The sequence below is a fragment of the Pseudopodoces humilis genome, chromosome 22 (genome assembly GCF_049639895.1).
Source record: "Pseudopodoces humilis isolate 2021_Gansu_Grassland_sample_001 chromosome 22, ASM4963989v1, whole genome shotgun sequence".
In the NCBI taxonomy this organism is placed as follows: Eukaryota; Metazoa; Chordata; class Aves; order Passeriformes; family Paridae; genus Pseudopodoces; species Pseudopodoces humilis.
The window spans coordinates 1,509,337-1,529,754 of record NC_142221.1 but is presented as its reverse complement, the minus strand read 5'-3'; the positions used below and the strand labels follow the sequence as shown (position 1 = coordinate 1,529,754).

The window sequence follows — 20,418 nt, the reverse complement described above, 5'->3', positions numbered from 1 at the left end:
TCTCAATTATAGCTCATAACAGTTTATAATCCCTTCTCAAGTCTGAATTTGATTAATGACCTCTGCACTCAGATTTCAGTTCAGCATTTCAAGACCAGAAAAACACTTCCAAGAAAAGTAAGACTATATGTTCACTGACTTCTCTTCTCGAGTACAGCTGGGTTCTGTAACTTCAGGCAACTGGACATATGTGTATATTTCAGTAAATCTTACCGTGAGTTACAACCTCAAGCAAACAACACCAGCCACACAATTTTCATGGTATCCCCAACTTCTGCCCTCAGTGGCTCCAGACAAGGAAATTGCTTGGATTTGCTTGGGACCTCCATGGACAAACTGGGACCACAGGAATTTTAATGTTTAACAACACAGTGAAATGAGAGGGGTGGAGAGAACTTTGAAAGATCCTTACTTGTTTTTTGTGTGTGTAATTTATCTTTTAAGAAAAGAAATAAATATCTAATTAGCTAATTAGCATTATTTTTCTAATTAGCTAAATCCTAGGAATTGTCCAGATTTCTTTTTGGTGTGAAACTTGCCTTCATGGTTGATCACAGCATCACAGCCTTCTCTGGCTTTTCTGGTAGTGCTTCCAAGGCAGACCCCCCCAGAGGTACTTGTGTGCAGCAGCCCTTTTAAGTTGCAATCTGGTAATGCTTTATTCGCTTTCACCTCTGTGAAGGAATGCATTCTGCTTGTTCCAGCATAAATCTGCTTTATGTTTGCATCTCCAAGTCGTCTCTGCTAACCCTGCAGCCTTCGGGAGCCTGTCTCTCCTTTCTGCTGAGTGCGTTACCTGACTCAGGCACAGTGGAGCTCGGTGGTTTGGCATCCCAGGCTTGAGGAACCCCTTGAAGGCAGTTTGCTCACTGTAACCAACCCACCCAACCAATCATTAGGCCATAATTCCTGTTTACAGAGATAAGTCTTTATTGGAGCTATTGGAAGCAAATGGGACATGGTTCTGGTTTTATATACAGAGAAGTCTGTAGTGTTGGGTTACAACCAGTGGAAATGACCCGAGATTACAGTGCAGATCGTGTTGTGTACAGTCAGTAACAGTGGCTGGCGTACAAACCACAGCACAGAAGCCAAATGAAGCCAAGTGTACGGGGTACAGCAGCACAGGAGGAAGCAACTGAAGGTACAAAGAGCGTTCCCTTTACATTTGCAGGCTTTTTTGGCCAGTGAGTAGATACAGCTCAATTTAAAATTCACTGTGCAGTTATTTTTCTTCCCACTCAACTGCTACCAAATTAAGAAAATTCAAATGTTCAAATTATATTTTTAGTGCTATAAATAGCCATGGTTGTTGCCAAATTACTTTATTTGAAATTGCTTTATTTATAGTTTTGAGTAGTTCAGTTATTGTTCTCTACTGATTACAAATTGGGAGAAAACTGAAGTATTTTGAAAGTAGTCTGTAATTAGACCACAAGGATCTCTTGCACTTCATTTGGAAGTTTAATTCTGGGTAACTTCTTTGAGAGAGATTTATTGGGAAGAAAGATGGAATCATCCACCATATTACTTATTTGTGGAATTTGTTCATAGTATTTAAGGTTTAGATAGTTTATAGGTCATACTTCTTTTTATTCAATGCCATATCCAATCTTAGTTCAGAAATAAACACTCCATCCTCTGTGGATAAATAAACCCATCTCTTGGCTGCAGGTCAGACCTCTATTGGTGAAAGAGATTTAGAAAAATAGACATTTTCTTTAATGTTTTATACGCTGACTCACAAAGGAAAAGTGAAATTCATTCAAGTCTAGAAACAAATACAGTACAAGTGATTTATAGAATTTCATTCCTTTCCCTCTACAAACTTGCTGAGCATGAAACACTGCCCCAAAGCACTGCCTCTGTCTTTGCCTTGTCTTGGAGAAGTAATTATCATCAGAAAAGTCACATCAGAGTGCACTGCCAGATTTCCTGTCTGAAGGGCTCTGCCTCCTGACAAGTCTTTGCCTAAGAATTCTTTAGATGCATGGTGGTTTAGGTTACACAAAGGTGATATTGTAGCCCAAAATCAGCAGCAATTTTAATTGATTTCATTGATGGTGCTTTTTGGTTGGTGGAAATTCAACCATTAAAAAAAGCTTGTGAGTTGGCCTTGGAAAGCACCAGCCTTTCCTCAAAATCTCCACTTCTGAGACTGCTTCCCATTGATGCCCTTCTAAGCAAGGGGCTGGTACATTTGGCAGTACAGGTTTCATGCTCAACTTTGTCACTAAGAACTGGACAGGACTTTAAAAAGCATACAGCCCACTGGGACTTGCTCTGCTGTCGTACTTCAGTGCTTTGGAGAGCCCCCACCCCCAGCAGTGTTGCTCTCTGAGAAGTGCAAGTGTCCCAGCCTGGCTCTGGGGCAGCTGGAGGACGGTGACATTCCGGACTGGAAACAGTAGTTAAGCACCAGTTACTGGCCCCTGCAGAGGCTCAAGAGAACAGAATTGCTTCATAGAGAGCTGGTCAGCCTAAAAAGCTTAGTCAGTTTGATCAATAAATATTGACTTAGGGTTAGGATGAGAAATAAGACACTGCACCTTGGAACTGGAAGACAGAGTCAACTTCCTCCTTTTTCGGTCCAAAAGGAGACTGGCTCCAAAACATTTGTCCTTAAGGACCTCTGTGATGCCTGACAGATAACTCATTATGCATGTATGAATGTACCTGTCCCCTTTTGCAGGGAGGGATAAATGTATGACTGGACAAAGCTTGGAGGCCTTTTTTCTGTGATTTTTTTTCAACCATCTGCTCTGTGTCATGTTGTCCCTGAAGGCATGGTTACCCACTCCTAAATTATGCAGCATTGCCCAGAGAATGGCTCTGTAGTTGAATATGCTCTCTGCAGTACAGCCTCCCTTTTCTTCCAGTGTATGTGGATTTCCATGCAATAGATGTTATTAGAAAACTACACTTGTATTTATCTTTTTATTTTGAGCAGGGAAACAGTGATATTGAGTTTAAAAATACAGGAAAGAATCTGTACTGCAAACCAGAATTTTCATAATTAAATTCATAGGATCACTAACTTTTCAAAAGCTGTACTGCTCTGAATGCTGTGCTTTAGCCCACCGTTATTCTCCTTTGAGCAGAATGACATTCCATCTGCTTAGAAACAGTTCTTTGTGAAAATAATGACAGAAGAATAAATACTGTCTCTCTTACCCTGACTTTGTTACTTTACAGGACACCCTTACAAGACTCACATTCTGTTGGGAGTGCAGCAATACACACATTTCGATATGCATAGATCATTAAATTGTAGCAGTGCCAATAGTAAAGCAAAACTTGCCAAGATGTCCTGTTCCTCTTAATTAAGCTTGATTTATGTGTGCCTGTTGACTTAAGATGCAGTTAGTGTCCACTGCTGAGATGATGCAGTACCCTGAGTAACTTTGTATTGATTACGCTTACACAAGCTTGTGCTTTTGCAAGAACACAGAAATGAAGCTCGAAGAAAATAACTACATCAGGTTGTTTCCATGGAATGCTGTTTATCTATTCATAGCAGCTTCAAAGTATGAAGTTGAAACTTACCTTCTGCTCTACTCCCTTCGAAACAGATGAGTGCTATGATTAACTCCCCTTTAGCTTAAAAAATAGAAGTGGATAGAATGTCAAAATACACTTTGCTGGTAAGATGAACCTACTTTGTCATAAGGAGTTACATCAACACTGGCGACCTGAAATGTGCACATTGCACAGGTCATTGTGGGAGCAGTACCTGCTTTCCCTTGTTGCCATGCTCCTCTGTGTAAAGGCAGCTTGTCTAGAATACTGTGGGCATTGCAGAAACAACTAACTACTATTACTTTGGAGGAAATTACTATTATTCCTCCCTCCCAAAATTCAACTGCATGCTCTGTACACTGCCTGGAACTATCTCTCTGTTTTGGGTAGGGCTGCATCAGGAAACAAAATTTGCCCATTGTATTTCTTGCATTCCTCCTCTGGAAAACCAGCAGTCCTGGACTTACTTACTGAACAGAAAAAATAAATTCTCCTGTAGCAACATCATTAGCAGCTTTTAGCCTGCTGTATGGATAGCTTAAACCTCTTACCTAATTTCTCACTAACTATTAAAAAAGCAATCCAAGCTCCCCCTGTGTGTGTGCTGTGTGTGCTCACAGTACACAAGGCTGCTGGCTTTCCCCAGCACACATAAACCTCCTGGTTTTACCACAGACTCTCTTAATGGACTTGGAAAAGGCAGTGCTACCTTCCCTCCAACTTCCAGCTATGATGCTTTACCTCTAAAACTGGAGAAGGATATTCTACTTCCATTGTTATCTTTTCTCTCTCTTGCCTCAGTGTATTCTGCCAGAAGCAGATGCATTCAGAAATCCTGTGTTCAAGCTGATGCTGCACTACACCTCATGAACTGCTTTGCAGCATAAGGCAGCTGGAGCTTCTAGATCCTGGTTAGAGGTATAAATGAGGCTCAGGTTTAATTAAAAATTAACTGCAGCTCTTACTCATTTCAACTCTACTAACCAATGAAGGATAGCCAGTTACATTCAATTAATGCCTTTTAAAATTAAGTGTTATTTATTCTAGTAGAGATAACAGTCCAGTGGTTTTCACAAACATGCAGTTCTGGCTGGTGCAAAAACATTTTGAAGTCGTTTACTTACACAGCAGAGAAGAGACTGCAGCTTTAGTTATCTTATTGCCCCAAATCTTTGAAACTAGAAAGCAGATAAATTCAGTCTCAGATAAATTCAGTCTCTGCAGTTAAAATTTTTAAATGCTCTTTATATTCTTATAACTGTCTCTTCTTGGTGGATTATTAATTAAACATGGAAGAGTACTCCCCCTGAGAAAGCTTCAGTCTGTATAAGAGTTTCTGTAGAGTAGGCTTGATGGGTTCTTTTAAAGTACACAAGTACTGAACCACCTGTGTACTACATATATACTGTGGTACAGTATATATGACCTTAAATTCTAGAGTTAAGGCATCAAATACAAGATAAAACAACATCCAGAATAAGAGATATGCTTTAGAACTGCACATCTCCACACACCACTTTTGGACATTCGGCTCCTCATAAACATCAAGATAAACAATGTGGTATGAACGTTTCATTCAATCTCAGGAACTGGAGAAAAAACCCACTTTACTGAATTTAAACCTTACTGTCTGATGAACTTTTACCTAACTCACAATACTCACAGTAAAGCATTGCCTTGCCTACACAGCATCAGACTGGGAGGAAGAGCCCCTTTCTCCAAGGAAACCCCAGAGAGAGGAGCAGACAGAGGAACAGGCAGATGTGTCTTGTGCTTTTGTATTATCTCATATATCAGTTACAAACCAACAAGTGAATGTGGTATCTGTGAGCAGAAAAAGCACCAGAATACCTGGACATAAATAGGTATGGATTCAGATGACACAAATAAAGCTAAGAAGACATCACACTGGGGTTAAGTAATAAAACAGTTTAGTGATGACAATTCTCTTCATGCCAACTTAACCACTACCTTAAATGGTTTATGTTCAAAAGAAAGTGCATGTGAAACTGCTGCTGTGGTCCATGGGCACAGGACCTCAGTGCTGGGTTTCTCTGGTGAAGTGCTCTGAAATGACTTTAGCAGAATTTCCACTTCCAGTGGAATGAAACCAACAAGCTGTTAGACAAACTGTCTCCTATACTAAGACAGCAGATTCAGCTACCCTGTCTCTTTGCTCTGCTTTAAACAAGTCAATAAAATACCTCATTTTTCACTGGATTATTCAGCAGGAAGCCCAAGAGGGTCTGTGTGCTGAACATTTGAGCTGAGTTACTGTTTTTTGAAACAGAACAGCCGTTCCTAACAGAGCTCCTCAGCGTGCCCAGCACAGAGCTCATTTTCATTCTTTTGATGCCAGAGAGGCGAGGTCCTAGTCAGTTTCATGACAGAACAACAATCTGAATTTCATGTTTACACATCTCATCATGTAGCCAAAGGAATCCACAGCAGCAGAGCTGTGCTGTTTCCCAGAGCCACCGGAAATAGGAGCTGTTTTTGTAAGCTTCTTTGTGACTTGGAACTCAGTGAGGCTGGGACATTGTTTTCCCTTCATTAAGTAACAGGCAACTGTCTTAGAATTTAGCTAAAAGCAAGAAGTTCTAATACTGAACTATACTGAGTGAGCATATCTTGGTATACCAAGCACAAGAGGCAGAAGGAAACTTGTAACTTTGAGTAAAGACTGAAATACTGTCTTGTCATTTATACACATTTGGAGAGATGTTCAGCAATTCCATCTCTAGACTGGCTCAGAAGTACAGATACAGAATTACAAATGAAGCAAGGGACTTTTTTTCAGAGAGTTGGTGGAAGAAAAAACAGGGAGTGCCACGCTCACTCTCCAAGGGATGGTTCCAGGACTGGATCAGAGATGGTATGTTAAAGCTGCTCACATTTATTGCTGTCTTGGAAATAAAGAAGTGACAAGAGAATGATGTCCCAGAGCTAAACAGCCAACAAACAGCAAGATTTTTCCCCTAAACTACTTGAAAAATCTTCATGCCCCTCCTCCTGCATTTTCTACATCCTAATAATCTGAGGAACTTGTTGTCAGGGAAATTGTTCTCAATAGCTCAATAAAAGCAAAATTTTAGATTTGTGCCCTTTTCTGCAATTAAGTTATTTCAGGGGCTTGAGGGCACAGTCTTTTATTAAGACACACTTTAAATCTTTTCCTACCAGAAGGCAAGTGTTCTCAAAGAAAGAATGCTTGTCTCCAGAGATGAGAGATACTGGAGCAGTTTTCAGATCTTTGTTAATGAGTAGAAATAGTCCTCTGGCACATGAATAACTTGAAATATATGTAGGAAAACTAGTTTCTCTAAAGTGCTTCACAGTCTGCTTAAAATTTTTTAAGACTCTAGATACTTAGATATAACAATTTCATAATTTGAGAGAATCAGTTATTTACTGAGATACTAGAAGATGATCAGAAAAGGCAGGGCAGGAGGACAGAATTCACGGAAGCAAAGGTATTTAACAGCAATGAATGTTGTGGCAGCAGCATTTACAGCACATTAAGTGGGGAGCCATGACAATTGCTGAATCATCTAATTAGCTCACACTGGCTACACTACAGCAAATTAGACAGATTAGGAACCACCTACCCAGGCACTAAATTGCTTTTGTGAGGGTTGGATTGTGCACTGTGTCCAACAGAAATTGCTTGGGCAACCGAGGCCTGGTGTTACACATTCCCTTCAGGAGCATAGGCTGGCCTCCCTCCATCCAACTGGCGAAACGCCCAGGAATAAGGTCACCATGTTCCAGCTCCTGAATGTGTGCTTAAGGAAGACAGCAAGCACTGGCAGAGAGAGAACACGATGGCAGGAAGCACCACAGATCATGCTTTGAGCTAGCCAAGCCCTCCAAACCAGCCTGGTTACTCTAAACCCATGTCTAGGCAGAGCATGCCTGGAGGAATCTCATGTGGCTGGCAAAAGTGGGACTGAAGCAGACCCCTAAAGCTCACAGGTGTTATTCCAAAGTCAGTGGTGATGCCATTCATTTCCAGCAGAGAGAACACATTAAACGGGCCGGTTCTTTATTGTAAATCTCTGGCTTTTAATCCTTTAAGTGCCAGACACCATCTCCCAAAATACACACGATCATCTGGTTAGCTAAAACTAGTGTTAAGGTGGGTAGTGTATAGGCACAGACTTTCCCTGGTCTGCTATTTATAGATGTACTAATTGAAAGGAACTTTTTCAGAATTCTTTTCCATGAACTAGAAATTCAAACTGTAAAATACCATTTCTGCTTGACTGAAAAGGTACTCCAGAGTTGGTAATGCTACTGGCAGCTGCACAGAGCATACAGAACCAGATTTACATGTTTGGCTCTTGGGTACATGCAGAAATACAAAGCTCAGTAGCTGTAACACAGAACTCCAACTCCACAGAAAAGGCAATTCAGGCTACTGTGAGGAGGCTTTTAAAAGGAAACCTACAAGAATTATGCAGAAGAAATGAGCTTCTAGTTCTGCCTTAGCAAAACCATGCTTGTTGCAACATTGATGAAGCAGATGTTACCCAGATTACTCATCAGATGATAGCTTGGTATTAGGCTAAAACCTCCTGATAAGAATTGGCTGCTCTTTCAAATGTGAATACATTGGGCACTTCAAAGCCAACTCTGTGACCCTTCAATACATGGGGCTATTTTCTCAAGTTCCACATCAATGAGAGGGGTTCCCAGGCACCTTAGGGTCTTACCTCTGATTGCCAGTGGCTGCAGAACCTAAGGATTTAGGAATCTTAGTGTGTTTCACATATCAGAAAATGGTTCTCTCCTACTAAAAAGGAAGGCAGCAAAGGCAAGGGGCCATATCAGACATAATACTGCAATGCTTTACTGCGTTACAAACAGCAGGGTATTAGAGAAATCTAGAGGAGAAAGATGCAGTGAAGTTGAGATAATTTTAAAAAACCAGCAGGAGAGTGGAAAGCTTAGGATTTTAAGAGTTAAAAGAGTGATGGCAGAAAAATACAGAAATTCACAGTTAAAGCAATTCTGATGGAAAGAAATACAGATGGATTAAGCTGCCAAGCACAGTCCACAAAGAAGCAGATCAAATGAGAGTCAGCAAAATGTTTGTTATCAGTCCTTGAAGTGGACAGTGCTTGTCAGCCTGACAGCAGTTAAGCTCAGGAAAGGAATATTCAGGAGAAGTTCATTATAATGCACCTTGATGAATATAATATCCTGTCTGAAGGAGCAGAGCAGCCTGCTGCTCCAGGATCAGCACTGCTGGGCCTGCCAGGCTCAAAAAAGGACTGAACTGTAGGTGAACTGCAGATCCAGCCCTGAGTTTGCACCTTGAAGATAACAGCAGATGGAAACCTGCCCCCTGAACAGGAAGGACATTCTGATTGCTCATCAGTTGTCCTGCAGATGTCACGGAAGGATTATGTGCTTCCAGGGCCAGCCCCTGGAACAGTTCCTCAGCTCATTTCCCAGGTGCAAGTTCCTGCCCACAGGAGCAAAGCTGACACTATTGAACAGCTCTTTTTCTCTTAGCAGCCTATGAATTATATCCAGAAACATCCTTAGCGATGGATAACCCATACATGCAGTTACTTAGTGAATTTGATGATTCAATATTAAAATCAAATATAGTTTATATTTGCTGTTAGTGTTTTCATGCAGACCTTTGGGCTTGATACACCACTATATATTCTGTACCAAGTGGTTTTCTGTTTGACACCAGTGTCAGCTGTTACCAGTCAGGGGTTGTTCATGTTTTCATCTCTGAATTGAGACCCTAAAATGCTAATACATCATCATCAGCTTGCTCCCTTTTGCTTTTTTATTTTTTAACCATTTTTATATAAAAAGAGTTGTTTCCAGCAACTTCAAGTACTGCAAGTACTGCACTTCTGGAGCACTGTACTATGCAACTTTGCATAACGCAAGGTTTAAAAGACAAATAAAAAAATAGTATTTTAAAACGACACATATCATGTGCACCAATAGGTCATAATCCAAACCCATTGTAATCTAAGTAAAATATTGTTAAAACATTTACTACAGAACTGAAAACAATTAATTATGGATGGCTGTATCCTAATTTCCAGCTGTAGAAAACCACAGCTAAGCAAAGGATTCACGCAGAGATAAATCCCTGCCTGCCCTCCTGTCCTGCACTGCAAGCACAGGAGGAAAGCAAACCTGGCTGCTTCCTGAATTAATTTGGCCTAATGTAATGTGATCTCTGCAGATTTTAACTGCAATATCATCAAAGTTGTTCATGCCTCATTTGGAGTTCAGGTTTAATAGTTTAGCGAAATAATTTCTCTCATTATTAGTGTCACCCATCACACATAGCCAGAAATAAGGTGTGGCATTCAGAGCAGGCCATGGCCTGGCTTTGGTACCTACCCAAATGTGTCCACAGGGATGCAAGGAATGCAGTGCCTGACACAGCAGTATCAACACAGCTTTTTATGCTACACAGGAGAAAAATATTTGAAGGAGAACAGTCTGTTGGTAAAACCAAACAATTTCTTAAGTGTTAGTTAATATTTTCTTTTTTTAACTGAAACTGGAGTCTTTGAATTGGCCTTGAGAAATACAAAGCTGGGATTCAGACCTATGTATTACCTCTTTAAACACTGAGTTAACAAGACATAATAAAAACGTGCCATATACAAGATTGTCACAGGTATATGAGATTTTTAGAAAAAAAGCAATAAAAATATTCTTTAAGCTGAAAATAAAATCTCTTACCTTTTATATCACGATCTCAGCTTACAGTCACTACATTTCTGCTTATTTTATACAAGTGCATATGGCTATGAAGGTCCGGAGAGAATGAGAATAAAGTGGAATTAACCTGCTGAAAACTGCTTAGAAGTCTTAAGCTGCAACATATAGATGTTCCAATACCATTTAAAAAAACATTCACCTTTCAGTTATTGCTGACTGACAATCTCAAAATATCAACATACAAATATTCAAGAGAGAAAAAATTCATTAAATTTAGAGCAGCAAAGGTTTTTGAACTGGATGTTTCCCAAATACTGTGTTTTCCTATCATTTGGTGATGATTTTAAGAGACACAAAAGCAATCCACTTGATTTGCAAGTTCAGGCCTAGCATTTTTGTGCCTCATATCAATGATGTGGGGAAGAGAGAGAGAGAATATATCATTCAGTTACATTTTGAAAAAAAAATATGTTCTGGGTTTTTTTCTTCTGCCATTTTGCTACATTTCATGTCTGCTGACATGCACAATGGTTCAAAGCACTGCTGCTTCAGGAGTGACCATTGCACAGCTCTGTAGCAACTTTTATAAGAAACATGCATATACAGTGTAGTATTAAAATTCTGAAGGATTTCAATAGTGAAAGTAAAGGCAGATTTCACTGCTTGAAGCAGCACTCGACCCGGGTTGTGCCTTGGTTTGGCATTTGGTTTTCCCCCCTCAACACACCAGTCCTTCCCCTTCTAGTGTAAAGAAATAACCAGGAGTATATACACATCTATTGCTATGTACCCAAAGAGAGGACTGTGGCTTGGACTAAGTATTGCTTTTCATTACATGGAGCACAGTTCAAGAAGTGAGAAAAACACTTTAAGGAAAAAAAAAAAAAGAAAAAAGGTCAGATTCCATGTCTGAAGTTGAGAAACCTCAAAACGAGCCACGTTTTTCTTGCTTTTAAGACATGTACAAAATGCCATTTGGAGCCACACAACCTGATGGTTCTAGAAGTCAGAGAAGAAATCTTGAGGGCCCAAGTGAATAATAAAAGGTGCGATGCTGAGAGGCTGGCAATAGGGACTGTCAATGAAAAAACCACCTACAGTGGGAGAAGAGCAGAGAAGCAAAAACCTCACGTTAATTTCTGAGACTGGCTGAAGCTAAAGCTCCATTTAAATTTCTCTGCTCTTTCAGCTGCAAGTGGAGTTTTCATTGTAAAATGGGCACTTTGAATTCTTTGAAGGTATTGAAACATCTAACACTTCCAAGGTTACCACTTTCTAAACAAAGAACTGACAGCTCATTCATATTTTCAGTAAAGCAGAGAAATGTAAAATATGCAGCAAGGGGGCAAGTTTACAATGTGGTTAGTAACTCCCAACAAATGACAAAAAATAAAAAATGACTTCTATAAATCATCTGAAATGACTGCCATCATGTTGGAAAAGAGCATAGCGCCCTTCTTGTCTTTGAAATAAGAACAAGTTTTTGGCTTACAAATGTTCATTGTATAGAATTGGTTCACAGAATATTTTATTTGGAATTTTTCAAAACTGGGGATTCAAAAAAAAAAAGGAAACTACAAACAGTTGCCAATCAGGGGAACTCCAAAAGAGGGGGGGGGGCAAAAAAATGTATGCGGAGGAAAGATTCCTTTAATGAATATTTGATTAACAAAAATGGGCTCTGATCAGCCATGCTTTTTCTGCTCCGTGATGGCTTCCTTTCATCCATAGGCCAGCAAAACAGATCAGATTTCTGAGCACCTCTCAATTTGGCTCCATCCCCAGCCCCTGCTCTGTGTTCCTTGGGTGACACCAGGCTCACCCTCCCGGGCCATCACCTACGTTTTATTAAAGTACCACCGACACCAAACGGAAACGAGAGCTACGGCAGAAGGAGAACCATGGAAATGTAAACACATTCCTAAGCACAAACACTTAGCTTAAGAATAACAGCTGCAGTTAATTCCAGGGAAAGCAGCTTGTTCTATAAGCCACCCCTTATTCAGCTTTTCTAATACTTCTTTCCCTCTAAGGGGGCTGTGGGGAGGAGGAACTTTCTGTTGCTTTAAGCACCGCTCCTACAACACCCTCAACACTGATACAGCTCTCCTTGCCTCAGCAGCAGCGTCTGGTAAGAGAACAGGGGATAAAGGCAAATCTTCAGAAGAGCAGGAACTAAAGCCAGCCTATGGAAAAGCAACGGGCGAGGGCTGAGGAGAGAGTGCAACCAACAATGCTGCTTATTTGTGGGGTGATACCTTAATAAAGACTACTGGAATCCCTTGTTAGAACCCACAGCAGTCCACAATCCATGGAGATTCCAGTTGTGGAGCTGGGGCCTATCCTGGAATTTCAGACAGGTGCACACACTCCTCAGCAAAAAGAGGACTCTGGGTTTGAGCACCAACTCAAAAAAGTACTGGCCTATGGCTGAAGTGTGTCACTTTTCACAGCAGCACTCAACAAGAACTGGGACAATTAAATAGCAAGTTTTCATGGGGACCTTGTTGCTGCTTTAGATTCTTATAAATGTAAGGGGGAAAAGGAGAACCTTTGGTTTAACATACAATTGACAAATAAAATGCTTTCTGTAGAAATGGTGGATGGAAAATCAAGGGTGGGCAGACAATCTTAAAAGTGAAGAAGGCCACAAGAACAAGTGGAATTTGTTTCTTTTTTTATCTTTTTTTTTTTTTTTTTTTTTTTGTAAGAACAGAAAAGAAAGGAAAACATGTAGCTTTTGAGCTCTAAAGAACCTGATTGTAACATTATTATTGTCCTTTCTCTGGGCAATACAGGTGTAAGGTGTATCCTTGGAATTACATCCTTCTGTGGGAACTTCCTTTAATACTTGTTTAATACTTGTTTCACAGAATGCAGCCTTATACAGAGACAGACTAATTCCTTTTGTTTCATTTGTTTTTCAGCATTTTGTGTATGAGTGAAAAGTCTTCTTGGATAATTAAGACTGTGTCTAAAATCACAGTTACAGTATGCTGATCTATAAGGAAACTCAGGTACTGATGCTTAACTATAAAAAATAAGATAAAACAATATTTTAACCCATATTTTACTAAGTTTATTACACACCATAATATTTACAAAGTTAAATGTTAACTGTAAAGTTTCTATCGTGTAGTTTTGTTTGCTTTTGTTTTTTTTTTTAATTTTTATTTTTGTTTTTTAAACAACTATGCCCTGCATTTAATAACCCTACAGCAAATACAGGTCATTAACTGAGTCTGTGTGACTGCATTAGGAAACAGGCAGTACTCTTGTGTTACAACAAAACAGTTTATTTGTGATCAGTGTTTTATATTCTATACATCCTTCACAAATTTAATTTTACATAATCGGATACTTCATTTAAAACGTAAGATTTAAGCTTCTAGTTCTTCCCTATAACAGAAGGCTGGTATAAGTTATTTGAAAATGAGGTAACATTTCACAGAACAATTTTTTCAAGTTTTAGAGAACTAAATTTGCATTTTGTTAAAATCAAAAAGTAGGAAAAAGATGTTTCTTTACAAATGACTTTGCTCAAGTATGTGTTCAAAGAAAACAGGATAAAAAGGCTTTTTTTCTTCTAACATTCTGTACTGTACTGTGTTGTTCAATCAATGGGAATTAGCTTCTGCCATTTGCTAAAAGAATGAGTAGTGGGGAACGGGGTAAGTTGGGAATTTCATAACTGGTAACAGAACCATTCTCTTGGGTAAACCTACAGAGAGAAGAAAGGGAGAGGACTCCAAATAAGTTCAGCAATCCAAGAAAGTCAGATAAGAGCTTACAGTAGTGTTCTCATTAACCTTTTCCAGATCAGTCAGTCAATGTGATGTCAGGGTGCAGAGTCCCATAAACAGTAACGCTTTACCACTTTGCACTATTTCAGACAGATGGTTATAGCTTAAAGTCTGCTTTATTTTTGTCCTGGTGTTTGATAAAATTAAAGGAAGTGATATTCTCAAAAGCAGAGTGTGTATTTGGACTTAAAGCTCTATTTCATAATCTTTATGGTAATTAATCTCTACTAGCTTGTTCTACGTTGAGGTAATTTCACAGACCAGTTGCAATTACAGATATTTTAGACAGGCACTGCTGTGCATAAAATACAACTCACAGGGAAACTGTTCAGCAGTTTTGATCAGCATCCAGGTAGGTCAGCCAAAAATCAAGCACCTACAGTAAATTCTGCATCTGCTTCCTTATTCTGCACTTCCTCTCCTGTGCTGAAGTAGTAAATCTGGAAAGATTGACATCTGCCTGATTTCATTATTATTTTAGAGTTCTTGTGGCCTCACAAACTTCTGCACAATTAAACGTTTGTTTGGTTTTTTAATCTTGCCTATTTAAATTCTAGTATTTAACCTATATATCCATTTAGAAATCACAAAGCAGCAACAGCAGGTATTCCAGAGCACCAGATGATCAAAGTGAAGTTTCCCAACATGCAACAGCTTACAAAGGCAAAGAGACATGTTTTCCTTACAGCCAAAAAGCATTATCCCAGAACTTTGCATCACAATCATAAGACATTAAGAACAGAAACTTTTTATGTGAGAAATGGGGGCATCCAATTCCACAATGCTTTGAAGTCAGTGATATGTCACATATATACAGCTAAGTGCTTAAAATCCAGCTCCCAAAATAGGCATAATTACAAAAAAATCACAAAACAGAAGGAATGAATGAAAAAAGCAAGAAAAGCTGCAAGGAAACTTGGTAACAGTTGTATGCCTGCCTTCAGCAGGGAAAGGATTCCTCATGTCACAGTGTGTCACTGCTTGTAAAAACACAGACATACAGTTACCACTAATCCTAGTTATACTCTCAGGCTGTTGCTTGAAAAGAACCAAGGGGTTTTTTTAAAAAAAAAATCAATATCCCAAACTAAATTTCCTTTCCTTTTTCTCTGGGAAAACATGTTGCTGTTCCTTGTGTGATGCACCACAAAGGACAACACTCCATGGGACAGCCCTGCTGCCAGCTGCCCTCCTGTCAGAGCACGGGGCCAGTCAGCACGTGTAAAACTACACAGGTTTGCTCCAGTTCTGGGGGCAGAATTCCACACTGAGCCCATGGGCCCGTTCTCCCTCTCAGTACAGAACTGGACCAGCTGGTCCCAGTCAGGCAAAGCTAACATTTTCCATAAAGCAGCAGCATTTTTGCCCTGTTAAAGCTCGTACTAGTAGGAAAGTCTTGTAATTGACATTTCAAAATATTTTTAACTTTTACCATGATATGATGGGAGTTAGTATTGCCCAAGTTAGACAGATTTGGGAGGAATGACATATTACAAATGCAAAAAAGCAGAAATTTCCCATCTGAAAAACCCCAGGCCTTGAAACATGCCAGTCATTTGAGCAGCATGTGACCAGTCATTGCCACAGGAGAGGCTGGTGGGACTGGTCCTGGTGGGCTCACGTTGTGTGTGCCAGAACATATCACTGACTCCAAACTGCTCTGCTCCCATTGCCACATAAACCTCATTCAAAGTAACCAAAAGGGCCGGTTAGAGGAATGCATTGTTAGTCCAGCATAAAACAAGCCAGTGGGGAGGGAGAAGCTGAGTTAAGAAAAACCCTTCCATCACAGCTCTCATGGTTATCAGCTCATTTTACAATCTCCATGAAACCAGTGCTTTGCCAGCCTAATAGAACATGTTTCATAGTGAAAAGCATTGTGGCAAATGACCGTGTCCTGGCTGCCTCACAGACTGATTGCTACCAGTACCAACTACCCAAAACCCATCCTGGTGTCCCAAGCAGTGGTGTTTTAGCCTGCAGGGGTGGGGGGTATTTTCCCATGGATTTCAAAGAGTTGACAGCATTAAGGGAGCTTTGTCCACAAGTCACATACACTTGGGGACAAACATTTCACCAGCATTACTGTAATGCCATCTGGGTCAGAGATGCTGAAATAGGCCCTTCGGTAATCTTTGAATGGAGCACAGACTGGCTGTAAAAAGTAAGGGAACTACTTTGACTGGGTTCCAGTATGAAGGGAACAGGCAATTAGAACAAGCAGTCCTTCCACAGACCAGGCAAAGCAGAGGCAAAAAGCTACTCCAACCGAAAAAGAACCACAAGGTTATGGCATAAAAGTGGTGTTGTTGTCATGGTTTAAGAGCTTAAATATATTTGAATTTCTCCTTGGACTGCTACATTTGGACTGCCACAACAGTTTCTGCACAATTTCTAACGTGTTAATGACAGGGCTGTACGTACCGTAGGCTGGTGCTGCTGTGCTGTATCCATATGGTGCTCCATAGCCTGCAGGGAAACAGAGGATGGAGGGGGGGGGGGGTCATTCTCTGCACTGCCTGTCAGTGTTTGCACACCTGCACATGGGCAGGGACCATGTGCCTGAAGTGGGAGCACACCAAAACCAAACTCACACCAACCAATACATACAAATATTGCTGAAAACACTGAAATGTTCCTATGCAGTGGCCTGAAGAACAAGCAGCCAGGGACTTTCTCAAGCTTCAGCATCAAAGAGTTAAAATTCCCTATTTTATTTCCTCAGCATTTTCTTTTCCACTGAATCCCTCAAGTCTGCACTGTCAGAGTATGGAGCTGGCATGACACACATCCCATATTTGCTTATTTTCTTCTTAAAACACAAATGCAGTCTATGCAAAGAACAGTAATTTTCCCAAATTTCCTTTAAAAAGAGAATGCTGGATGCCTGTGGCAGATGTCACATCCCCCTCAATAAAGCTCCTGTGAATTCTGCTTTCTCTGCCGCTTCCAACAGAGTTCCACAGAAGACATGTGAACACCTCCACACAAACAGATCATTTTTCCCCAGAGAGCAGAGTTTGACTCTGTAGTTGAGAGAAAATGCAACACAGGTAACACCAGCATTGGTTTCTACATGTCAGTAGTTCATGAAGGCTTTACAGATTATTTTTTTCTGGTGAGACTGCTGGTGTCACTCCAAAAAGTAAGAGATTTCTGAGAAGAATAGGGGATGGAGAGAAATAATCTGTGAAGGCCAAGGCCAATAAAAGCTTAACTACAGCAACTGGGAAATTAAACTTATTTCTGGAATAATTCCACACTGGCAAGAAGCATGCCTCTGGCAGATTAAAGTGTCTCTTAAATGACTCCTCAGGCAGGCAGACAATTCCAAAAACAATGTTAACAGCCATTAAAAATGAATTACTGGGTTTTAATATTTAAAATTACATGACCATACAGGAGCAATGAAGATGACATGCTGCCAACAGTGCCAGGCAGGAAGGTTCCCAAACAACAGGCCTGTGCTATTAGCACATGTGAGCTGCTGGAGGGTGTAATTAGAGCTCATGCTGTAATCTGAAAACCTAAGCATGAGGACTAGAAGTGTTACTTTTTGGAAGCTACGACTGGATTTCCTTTGACTAAGGCATCTTCAGCATCTTGTTCTTACAAATCTGTGGTTCTTATAACAAGTGAAAACAATGTCTGGATTCCTTTCACATGTCACCCACAAATCTCAGACGTGCTGTAGAGTCACAAAGAAAATGTACTTTGAAAAGTGATTTGAGGATGGAGAAAGTGACCATTTCATGAACATGTGCAATGGGAACCAGAAGCCCTTGGACTTCAGAAGCTGTTTCTGCTAATCAGAACAATGCATGACTTCCCATCACCCAGAGTATGAAAAGAAATTCTTTTATTTCTGGCCACCACAGAAGCTACTAATAGATGCTTCCAGGTGGAATTCATGTAGAGGGTTTTTGGGAGCTCAGGGAGCGTTGAGCCTGCTGACTTCATGTTCACAAAGGATTCTTGGAAAAGGCACTCCTAATGCTAACCAGCACATGATCCAGAAGGTTCTTAGGTAAGAAGAGAGTTTTGGGAATTGTGCCATGGCAGTGAACTATGAAGACAGATCATAAAATAATAAAGCCAGGAAAGCCATTATGCCCGTAACTGTGTGCTCTGTGCACACAGAGCTTTGAGCTGCACACTCGTAGAGGATACACTCTGCCAGCTTTCCAGCTCTTTGATTTATTTAAACTCCCATGAAGCCTTCTGCTCCATCTCAGATGGTTAAAGAAATCACCTGCACAGGTGAATAACACACATGAAAAAGAACACCCCAGCAGACAAGTACTAAACTATCAGCTACAAGTGTGGTGCCTTACCTGGTGTTATGTATCCAGTAGCAGCAGCTGCCCCAACAAATGCCCCTCGTGTTAAAGCACCTCGTCCTCTGCCTCGAACAGCCTGGACTGCTGCAGAAACAGCTGTATTGACAACCCCTTTAGTCTGCCCAGAGTGACAAAAAATAGCAGTTCAGAGAGTGAAAGTGTTGCTGGAATACAAGGCCACCTGCATTAAATCACCCCCTTTGAGAGGGCTCTGTAAACATGCCTGATGTACCAGGCTGGCTGAGCACAGGCTGGAGAGAGCTGTGTCAAAGGATGTGAGTGACAGGGACACAGCAGGTCCCTGGCCCTGTCACTGCCTGCAGAGCCCAGCACGTTCCCCATGCTCAGCCCTGGCAGTCCCTTCCCTCAAACTGCGCCTTACTTACCTCGGATTTGGGCATGATTGAACACTGCTGGCTTCTGGGCCTCTCTCTGCTGCTCCTCCTTGCTGTATTTCCCACCTCCTTACAACTTTCCTCAGCCTACAGCACTGGTACCCTCCTGAACCCACATAACTGCAGCAGGGCCAGGATTTTACCCCAAAACAACACCACCAGCAGTGTTAATCTCACTTTACTAGAATGCTGCCTTCTGTATCAAAAACCAACCCAGTGCTGGGATAATGGTCCAAAAAGCAAGTGACAGTTCTTACCTGAGGAAGAATCTTCTTTTTCTTGTTATTTGCTGCATTAGGCCCAGAAAACAGTTTTTCAAGTGCTGCTAATGCAGCACTTGCTTTTGCTACTTTCTTGTTTGGGCCTGCACCTCTGAACTTCTGCCCATCTACTTCTACCTGAAAATTAAGACATTATGTCAGTTTATGCCTAGTATTGATCCACAGGAACACAATGCTGCACCCACTCAGCTGATGTGTCACCCATAAAGAATTTCAGTAAGAAAAACATCCTTAAGTGTTTTATGTGACAAATTTCTATTGATTCTAGATTTGAAGCTGCTAAAGGATACCAAAGTGTTCCTGGGAACCAGTGTGTCACAGATACTCGGAATCTGGAAACTACCAGCACAACTCAAAGAGGACCACCATATCTGTTGGATACTGGATTTAGTGCATGCCCTGGAGTCTTTCTTGCCATGAAGTTTGGGGCTGTCAGAATCCAGGGTTAATTCTCACTGTATTTTCCCGAAGTGGAAAGGCTATTCCCTTTCCCAGCTGACACATCGTAACAGCAATGAGGTACATAACCTGAGAAATCACCACCACAGATGCACATTGGAAAAGGCAAAATGGAAAATTGGGAACTGGAGCAGCAAGTGACTCTGCTACATCATTAATAACCCCTCACCAGCTGCACCTCTGCTCCACTCACCTCCATCACAAAGCGCTTGTCGTGGCTTCCCCCTGTCTCAGAGATGAGCTCGTACTTCAGACCTCTTCTCTTTTCATTAAGCTCCATCACGGGGTTTTTGCCACTTGCTGTGAGTATGGGACCCTGAGTTCTTACCTAGAGAGACATGCAGGGTGTTACTTCACAGCCTTTCTCTCTTCAAAAGGCAGCCAAAATCTGCACACACTGCTGTGGCTGCAGCACAACCTGCGATGCTGGCACAGCAAGGGCAAAACCTCTAAGGAAGGGTAGGAGGACAAACAATGTTGTCACAGAAGTCACACCCATTTATTTCTATTGGTGAGGGCTGTCCTCATGAGCTGGTCTGACGCCTGCACAAACTAAACCTGACACCAGCTGCACTTGGAATTGCAGCCCAAAGAGAATCTGAAGCTGAAGGTGGGGTCATGGTGTCAAGTTCCTTGAAATCGAAGGCTTTCACATGGAAAGGAGAGACTGGCCTTCCCAGCCCTGCACACATCTCTGCTGTTCCATCTCTTTATGTCCTGGCACTATGAAGAAATCTCATGCCCTGAGTCACATGTTTAAGTAGAAACATCTTTAACTGTCTGGAAAACAAGATAAAGCTGAGACCTCAGCACACCAGATCAGTCTGCAATAGAATTCTCTCAACTATGGATAAAAATAGGGAAGTTCCATTAAATATACTCCACTTCCATTTCCCCGGAAATTTCTCAGTGG

The 20,418-nt window shown here is 41.0% G+C and overlaps 1 protein-coding gene across 15 annotated transcripts in view; it reads right to left on the bottom strand.

The window, feature by feature from the left end:
- Positions 1–912: 912 nt before the first annotated feature.
- STRBP (spermatid perinuclear RNA binding protein) overlaps positions 913–20,418 on the bottom strand; it is a 60,124-nt gene continuing 40,618 nt past the window's right edge. For 3 of the 15 annotated variants that reach the window (XM_088065950.1, XM_088065954.1, XM_088065951.1), the window contains exons 14-18: positions 19,699–19,833; positions 19,023–19,163; positions 18,365–18,488; positions 16,455–16,499; positions 13,503–13,948 (exon numbers count right to left, since the gene is read on the bottom strand). In XM_088065950.1, coding sequence (XP_087922076.1) covers positions 13,872–13,948; positions 16,455–16,499; positions 18,365–18,488; positions 19,023–19,163; positions 19,699–19,833 — 522 coding nt within the window. In that variant the 3' untranslated portion in view covers positions 13,503–13,871. Of the gene's footprint in view, positions 9,969–10,248; positions 10,314–13,502; positions 13,949–13,969; positions 16,500–18,364; positions 18,489–19,022; positions 19,164–19,698; positions 19,834–20,418 lie in introns of those variants that run through there. The other 12 variants (XM_088065949.1, XM_014257992.2, XR_015774393.1 and 9 more) reach the window with 11 other exon arrangements.